The 8,210-nt window shown below is 59.1% G+C and overlaps 2 protein-coding genes across 2 annotated transcripts in view; one reads left to right on the top strand and one right to left on the bottom strand.

Moving 5' to 3' along the window:
- Nanognb (NANOG neighbor homeobox) overlaps positions 1-1,473 on the bottom strand; it is a 3,732-nt gene extending 2,259 nt beyond the window's left edge. The window contains exon 1 of the mRNA XM_013023573.1: positions 1,387-1,473. Coding sequence (XP_012879027.1) covers positions 1,387-1,473 — 87 coding nt within the window. The remainder of the gene's footprint in view (positions 1-1,386) is intronic.
- A 3,598-nt stretch (positions 1,474-5,071) lies between these two features.
- On the top strand, positions 5,072-7,720 carry Nanog (Nanog homeobox). Its single transcript, XM_013023574.1, has 4 exons — positions 5,072-5,216; positions 6,481-6,758; positions 7,034-7,120; positions 7,370-7,720. The coding sequence occupies exons 1-4, from the start codon at positions 5,072-5,074 to the stop codon at positions 7,718-7,720; spliced, it is 861 nt and encodes a 286-aa protein (XP_012879028.1).
- Positions 7,721-8,210: the final 490 nt, after the last annotated feature.

Consider the following 8,210-nt stretch of genomic DNA (forward strand, 5'->3'; position numbering starts at 1 on the left):
CCCGCCCGGGCGGCACACCCTCCCTGAAGGGGCTCCGCGCATGCGTGTTACCGCTGGAGCCGCGGCGCCACGTCGGGGTTTTTCTGTGTCTGTGCGGCTGGGGATTCGAACCCCGGGCCTCGCGCCTGCGAAGCGAGCGCTTTCCCCCTGAGCCCCCTGCGCAGCCCCGCCTGTGTGTCTCCTCAGGGGCTGGGCGCGAGCGTGCGCACCGCCTCCCGGGCGCGGCCCTCTCGGGTCTGCGCGGCGGTGGGTGGCACAGGCCCCGAGGCCGACCCCCGCCCTCGGCCGAACTGAGGATGCGCCCCACGACAGGGGGAGACCCAGGGCCGAGGGGGCCGAGGGGGCCCGGGGGGCCGAGGGGGCGACCCCTGCCGGCGGCTACAGCGCAGGCCCCGCCCACAGCTCACACACGCCCCGCCCATCACCGTGCGCAGGCCCCGCCCCTCGAGCGCAGGTCCCCTGCATAGAGCACATGCCCCGCCTACATCTCAACACGCCCCACCCATCACTATATACAGGCCCCGCCCCTCGCGAGCCGGCCCCTCCCATCCTTCAAGGCAGGCCTTTCTCATCCTGTGCAGGCCACGCCCATCGCGCGCAGGCCACGCCCACCACACGCAGACCCCTCCCATCACACTCAGGCCCCGCCCATCACAGCAGACCCCTCCCATCACACTCAGGCCCCTCCCCTCACGCAGGCCCCTCCCCTCACGCAGGCGCCAGGCTGCCCCGCCCCTCCTCCTCATTACTATTGTTGTTGTTGTTACTGTTACTTTTGTGTTGTCTGGGTCTTTTTTCTTCTTATTATTTTTTATATTTATTTTATTTTATTTTTTGGTCCTGGGGCCTGAACTCAGGGCCTGGGCGCTGTCCCTGAGCTTCTTGGGCTCCAGGCGGGCGCTCTACCCCCTGAGCCACGGCGCCAGTCCTACTTTTCTGGTGGTTTCCTTGGAGATCAGCGTCTCTCGGGCCTTCCTGTCCTGGCTGGCCTTGAACCGCGATCCTCAGGCCTCGGCCTGCTGGTGCTTCCCACCCTGCTCGGGGCCCCTGGGGCGCCCTGCCCGGCCCTGGGCCCCGGGAGGCCGCAGGGGACCCGCCTGCATCCTAGCCACTGAGGAGGCTGAGGCCTGAGGACCGAGGTTCGAGGCCAGCCCGGGCAGAATAGCCCCTGAGACTCTGATCTCCAAGGAAACTACCAGAAAAGTAGGACTGGCGCCGTGGCTCAGATGGTAGAGCGCCCGCCTGGAGCCCAAGAAGCTCAGGGACGGCGCCCAGGCCCTGAGTTCGAACCTCAGGACCCGCAGGAGAAAGGAAAGAAAGCCCAGGAACATTTTGGTGTTCAAGGAAGGACGGAGGATTGCAGGCCTTGGCTTTCCCTCTACTCACCTCCGCCATCTTCATTACCAGTCCTGCCACCGCCAGGGCCACCGTCAGCACCAGCACCACCATCACCATCACCATCATCATCACCATCACACCCTCCTGACACCCACGGCCCAAGTTTCCCTTCTACCAGCCACTGAGGCAGGTCCCGGGTCAGCCCACCCCATCCATTGGGTGTCTTCGTCCGGGTGAATCCTCCCCACCCTGCAGCCTCCACCTCCCTGCGGCCTCCACCCTGCGGCCTCCACCCTGCGGCCTCCACGTGACCCCACCAGAAAGGAAAGTAGGTCAGACACCCCCGGCGGGCTGGGTGGGGGGGTGGGGGGTGGGAAGGAATGGTTCCCTGGCACCAACCCCCCCACCCCCCAGTGGGGGACAATTTTGCTGAGTTGACACTAATACGGTCAAATTGGCTGGTTCTGGTAGCTTGAGTTCAAACCCCAAGACTGGCACAAAAGCAGTAAGAGCAACCAGCCAGCGTGAACTGGAGTAAAAGGGAGTCACACGTGTAGATAGAGATGTTGGGAAGTATGTACATGGAGTCTCGACATTGCGACTAATAAGAAATACATATACTGAGAATTTTCCACCTGCTGCGAAACACGGTTTTCTTAGCGGGGAGCCAAGCCTGGGACTTGAACTCAGGGCCTGAGCTTTTTGTGCTCCAGGCTGGCGCTCTACCACTTGAGCCACAGCGCCACCTCTAGTTTCCTTGCGGTTTATAGGAGATGCGTCTTAAGGCCTTTCCTGCCCAGGCTGGCCTCGGACCACGATCCTCAGGTCTCGGCCTCCTGAGTAGCTGGGATGACCAGCAGGAGCTTTTGAATGTATAAAAGACGGAGTTCTGGGCCCCACCCCAGAGATGACTGTTTTGTTTGCCTGGAATTCCCTGCTCTCAGATTTACACTTCTAAAGAACTGGGGGAAGGGCAGAGAGGGGGGCGCAGGGGGGGGCTTTACAAAGTTTCTTTTCCTTAGCTTTGTACTAAAAAGAATTTAGCAGCCAGAGGACAGCGCCTCCTCCCCCACCCTCCAGCATCCCAGCTCCTCAGGAGGCTGAGATCTGAGGATCAGGGTTCAAAGCCAGCCCAGGCAGGAAAGGTCATGAGATTCTGATCTCCCGTGAACCGCCAGAAAACCGGAAGTGGCGCTGTAGCTCAAGTGGTAGAGCGCCAGCCTGGAGCTGAAGAGCTGAGGGACAGCACCCAGGCCCAGAGTTCAAGACCCAGGAATGACCAAAAAATGTAGGAAAAGAGTCAAGTAGAGATCTGGGGGTATGGTTAAGTGTCAGAGCACCTGCCTGCACCTAGGGGTCCCCCAAAAGTTAAAAACAAAAACATCCAAAGGGCGGGTGCAGGGTCAAATCTTCCAACTGGAAAGGTGAAGCTCCTTGAAATTCTAGGGGCAGAACTGATCCCAGAGAGACACAAATCCCAGCCATCCCCGGTCCCGGGGCCTGGCCGGTTTGTTCCAGTTGGAGCAGGAAGGTCCCTAGAACGCCTGGCTTTTGTAATTCAACAATGTCCACATTTACTCAGCGTGGGAAAGCCCTGGAGAATCCTGAGCCCAGGACTCAATTCTGGTAACTGGTCTAAAGCAACCAGGACAGTGTGGCATCCCTGTAGTCCCGGACATGTCATGGCTGTGAAACTTGGAATTAGCCAAGGGGTGTGGACTGCGGCTTAGGAGATGCTCAGAGGGAAGAATTCACCAGGCACCCGTGGTGCGTATGGTCATCTGATCTCCCCATGAACCAGCAAAAAGCCGGAAGTGGTGCTGTGGTTCAAGTGGTAGAGCACCAGCCTTGAGCAAAAGCAGCTCAGGGACAGCGCCCAGGCCCTGACTTCCAGCTCCAGGATTGGTACTAAGTTAGTGACTGAATAAAGGAATATGCAGATGACTTACCAGCTCCAACCAGTTTTTTTCCCACCTTTTTGGACTTATCCCGAGGGTGGGAAAAGACAAGAAAGAATCAGAAAGTAGATTTGGACCTAAGTTCAAAGCCCACCAGGAGCAAATAGACTAAGAAGAAAAAGAGACAATTCTGCGTGCGTGTGTGCAGTGCTGGGACTTGAACTCTTAACCTGCTCCTTTGTCTCTTAGCTTTTCTTCACTCAAGGCTGGCGCTCTACCACTTGAACCACAGCGCCCACATCTGCCTTTTGGCTGGCTCATTAGAGAGAAGCGTCTCCCAGACTTTCCTGCCCGGTGCAGCTTTGAACTGAGATCCTCAGATCTCCTGAGTAGCCGGGATTACAGGCGTGCACTGCTGGTCTCAGACATTGTGTTGCTGTTGGTGTTTTTGTACATCTTTCTGTCCCGGTCCAAAGCTGTGTGTGAAGACAATGTGTGTAGATCAAAGTCACCCCAGTTACCTTCTCCCCCCCACCCACAGCCTCTCAGGCCCTAGAATGTTCTTGGGGAGGGGGGCGTCTATTTGGAATTTTATCCTTTGAACATCTATTCCTCACACACACCCACAGAAGCCATTCCAGCAAACTTCCTCCCTTATTCAAATTGCTCTCCTGGGGGAAGAATAGAATCTTTGATCTTTCGCCCCAGAGGCGGGGACAATCCCACCAAACCAGACGCAGATCTCCCGTAACCAGAAACTAAAGCACTACCTGTGGCCCCGAACCCCTGAACCGGGGCTGACGACATCCAAAGTGAGATAGAGACTAGGAAATCAGATCTCCATGTCTTCTTCCTTCCTGTCCCTTCGCTGGTGGGTACACACGTGTATTAATACCTCAGATGTAACACACACGGCTTGCTGCTGCTCTTGGTCTTGAACTCCCGACCTGGGCACTGGCCTGTTCTGTTCCAGGCGCGCACTCTTACTCCAGGAGCCACAGTGCCCCTTCCAGCGTTTTAGCCCGGGCTGGCTTGGAGCCCTGGAGCCTCCGGATCTCAGCCTCCCGAGTAGCTGGGACTACAGGCGTGCGGCACAGAGCCCGAGCTGGTTTTGTGTGTTTGTTTTGTTTGTTTTTTCCCCATTATTTACAGATAAACAGACTTGGGAAATTGGCTGCCCTGGGTCTCTAAGAACTGATTTAACCTCTTCCTGCCCGGCCCGGATGGTAATTTTATCCCAGATCACCAATGTCACCTTCTTGGGATCGAACACCAACCCCTCTCCCCAGAAACTCTTTTTCCAGGTCTTTCTCCCAAACCAGAAGGAACTCAAGCCACAAACACGAGAGCCAGGTTTCACCTAGGCCCAGCGCTAGGCCCCTGGTTAAATAGTTCACGTAAAGCAGTGAATCGAATTTTCTAGAACCACAGTTGGAGCTGCACCCTTGGCTTTCGAGGGGGAAGGGAGGATGCGTGTGCAGATCTTCCGTTGGGGGGTTCACTCAGAGCCCCCCGGGTCCCCCCAGCCCCCCTTGGGGTGGATTCCCACCCAGTCTGGCTCTTCCCCAGTGACCTTTGCATGTCAATGGCTGGGGGAGGCTGGCAGACGGGATTAAGGAGGGACTCACGGGCTGGGGGCGTGGGCTGGAGAGGGGGTGGGCCTGCGGGGGAATCCTCCCTTAAAGACCCGCAGCCCGCAGGCTGGGGGCTGCCGGCTGGGTTGGATCTTCTCCTCTGCTTGTTTTCTGGCTGCGGTGTCTTCTGGGCTCACCTGGAGGTCTTTGTTGGGCCAGATCTCTGCCATGAGTGTGGACTGTGTGTGTGCCCCAAACGTCATGAGTGTGGACTGTGTGTGTGCCCCAAACGTGCCACGGCCTGAGGCAGCCGATGGGGAGGACGGATCGCCAGGGCCCGGCAGCTGCCAGGCCCGCGAGGAGGAGCCGAGGCCCAGCCCCGAGCCCACGCTCCACGCAGACACAGGTAAGACAGACCTGAAGCCGGGCGCCGCAGCGCACGCCTGTCATCCCAGCGACTCAGGAGGCTGAGAGCTGAGGATCGCGGTTCAAGGCCAGCCCGGGCAGGAAAGCCCCTGAGACTCTTCTCTCCAAAGAACCACCCAAAAGCTGAAGTGGCGCTGTGGCTCAAGTGGTAGAGCACCAGCCTTGAGCTGAGGGACAGCGCCCAGGCCCTGAGTTCAAACCCCACGGACGACACACAAAATAATAATGGTAATAATTGTATCTGGATTTATGTTTTGTTTCTTGGGTGCTGGTCCTGGAGGTGGAACTCAGGGCCTCAGCTCTCGGCCCCATGAACTTCTTTGCTCGGGGTCGGCCTCAAATCCTGATCCTCCAATCTCAGCCTCCTGAGTAGCTAGGCTGACGGCGACTGGCACTGGCTTTTCCCTTTCGTTTCTATTTACATTTGGACTGCTGGGATTGGCACTCCCAGCCCGGCACTCTCGCTTGGCATTTTCTGTCCAGGCTGGCGCTCTACCGCTTGAGCCATACCTCCACTTCTGTTTTTTTAAGAAGGTCAGGATTATCTCCATCTCCTCCTCCTCCTCCTCTTCTCCCTCTTTTCTGCCCCCCTTCAGATCCCAGCCTCCTGTGGAAGCCTGGATTACAGGCGTACACATCCAAGCCCAGCCTAATGGTGAAGTCTGACTCGAAATGCTTTAGTCAACGGTGCCATTGCTGAGCTAGGAAGGGTCCCCAACCCGGGGTGAAGGTGAACCCCACATTTCTAGTCAGATCCTGCCATTCGCCTATGAGTGACTGGATGATTCGACCGACACAAATCTGTTAAGACTTGGTGTGATTTAAGTAGTTGTCTAGGAGGGCTTCCGTTCAGCTCCTCACTCTGTGAGGATCCTTCTGGATCCTTCTCGCCCCCTCCCTTCGCCCCGCGCCCCCCCTCCAGCCCTCCCACCCCTCCCCTGCCAATCCCTGACTCCACCTTTGATTACATTGAGGATAGCATTCGCCCCCACCCTTCCTCTCTGAAATCCTCTTTTGTTGTCAGTGGTGGGACTTGAACTCAGGACCTGGCCACCCTCCCTCAGCTCTGCAGCTCAGAGTCAGACGGCCTCTTCCCCCTTGGCTAGTTCTTAGTGCCTCAGATTCGTCTCTCCCCGGCTGGCTTTGAACCAGCGATGCTCAGCTCTTACCCTGCGGTGGAGCTGGGATTACAGGCGTGCCCAGTGGCACTCGGCTCAACGCCATCTTCCTTTGCTCGCCCGCAGCTTCTCCTCCTCCCGCCTCCGTGGCTCTGCGGACTCAGGAAAGCCGTGGGTCGGTGTCTCCTCTCCCGGCCAGACCCGCCACCCCCGACTCCCGTCCCGGCAGCGTCCCCGGCGGCCAGGGCGACCAGGGCAAGCCTCCCGCCAAGAGACAGAAGATTCGAACCGTGTTCACTCAGATGCAGCTGTACTACCTCAACGAACGCTTCCAGAAGCAGAAGTACCTGAGCCTGCAGCAGATGCAGGAGCTCTCCACCCTCCTCAACCTCACCTACAAGCAGGTGCGCGCCCGTGCATGCTTTTGGTCGGTGGTGGGTCTCGAACCCGGGGCCTGGGCGCTCTACCACGTGAGCCACAGCGCCCCAGCTCGATTTTCTGGGGGCTTTGGGAGGAGATCAGAGTCTCACAGGACTTTGCTGCTCCTGGGCTGGCTTTGAACGGCGATCCTCCGATCTCAGCCTCCTGAGTGGCCGGGACTCCAGGCGTGCGCCGTGGCGCCCGGCGTGGAGGCGGCCGTGGGGTCTTCTAAGGCCGGTCGGTCGCTCCTCTGCTGCAGGTCAAGACTTGGTTCCAGAACCGCAGGATGAAATGTAAAAGGTGGCAGAAGAGCCGGGGCCTGCTGGACGGTGGCCAGCCGGCCCAGGTAACGGGACACCAGCGCTTCCCCTCTGCTTCTGTCTGTCTGTCTGTCTGGGCTTGAACCAGGGGCCTGCCATGGAGCTTTTCACTGGAGGCTGGTGCCTGTCTGGCCCAGCCTGGGGTCCCACCACCATCATGCTCAGCTCACAGCTTCTCCAGAAGGATCTGGCCGGGATTCCAGGCGGGCGCTCCAGCACCGGCCCGGCCAGTTCCCATGCAGCCCCGCCAACGCCGGCTCTGGTTCTCTCTCCAGGTGAGCGGCCTGCACCCTGGCCATGCCCCGGGCTGGGCGGGGGCCCCCGCCGCCTCTGGAGGCCTTCCTCCGTGGAGCGACCAGATGTGCAGCAGCCAGAGCTGGAGCGGCCCAGCCCCGGGCGCCCACCCGTGGGATCCGCAGCCCTGGAACAGCACCGGCCCTGCCTGGAGCCACGCGTTCCACAGCCACCCCCCGCAGCAGCCCGCGCAGCCCTGCCTGCCCTCCCAGCCCGACCTTCCCGGGGCAAGTCTGGAAGCTTCCATGGAAATCTCTGGGGGGAGCCACCCCTACCTCGACGCACCCCTGGGCTCGGATTGTTACGTAAACTATGCGGCCGGTGTCCTGTGAATTATTCGCTTATTATTAAGTCACTTTGGGGGGGAGGAGCGGTCCTGGGATTCGAACTCAGGGCCTGGGCGCTGTCCCTGAGCTCTTTCACTCCAGGCTGGCGCTCTACCACTTGAACCACAGCGCCACTCCTGGTTTTCTCGTCTGGTTTTCTCGTGGCTCATGGGAGATCAGAGTCTCACGGCCTTTCCTGTCCGGGCTGGCCTTGAACCGCGATCCTCCGATCTCAGCCTCCTGAGGAGCTGGGATGCCAGGCGGGAGCCACCGCACCGGGCTTGTCGTGTGTGTGTGTGTGTGTGTGTGTGTGTGTGTGTGTGTGTGTGTGTGTGTGTGTGTTCGTGTTTGTGTTCTACCTGGGCTGGGATTACGGGCGTGCACTACCAGCCCCGCTGGCTAGCCAAATGAGCACAGGGCTGGCAAGCTTAGATCCCTTTCGCATAGCCCAGAGCGTGCAGTTGTGCAGAGAGGATTCTTGTTCTTGTTGGGGTCC

Source organism: Dipodomys ordii, unplaced genomic scaffold (genome assembly GCF_000151885.1).
Source record: "Dipodomys ordii isolate 6190 unplaced genomic scaffold, Dord_2.0 Scaffold69, whole genome shotgun sequence".
Taxonomy (NCBI): Eukaryota; Metazoa; Chordata; class Mammalia; order Rodentia; family Heteromyidae; genus Dipodomys; species Dipodomys ordii.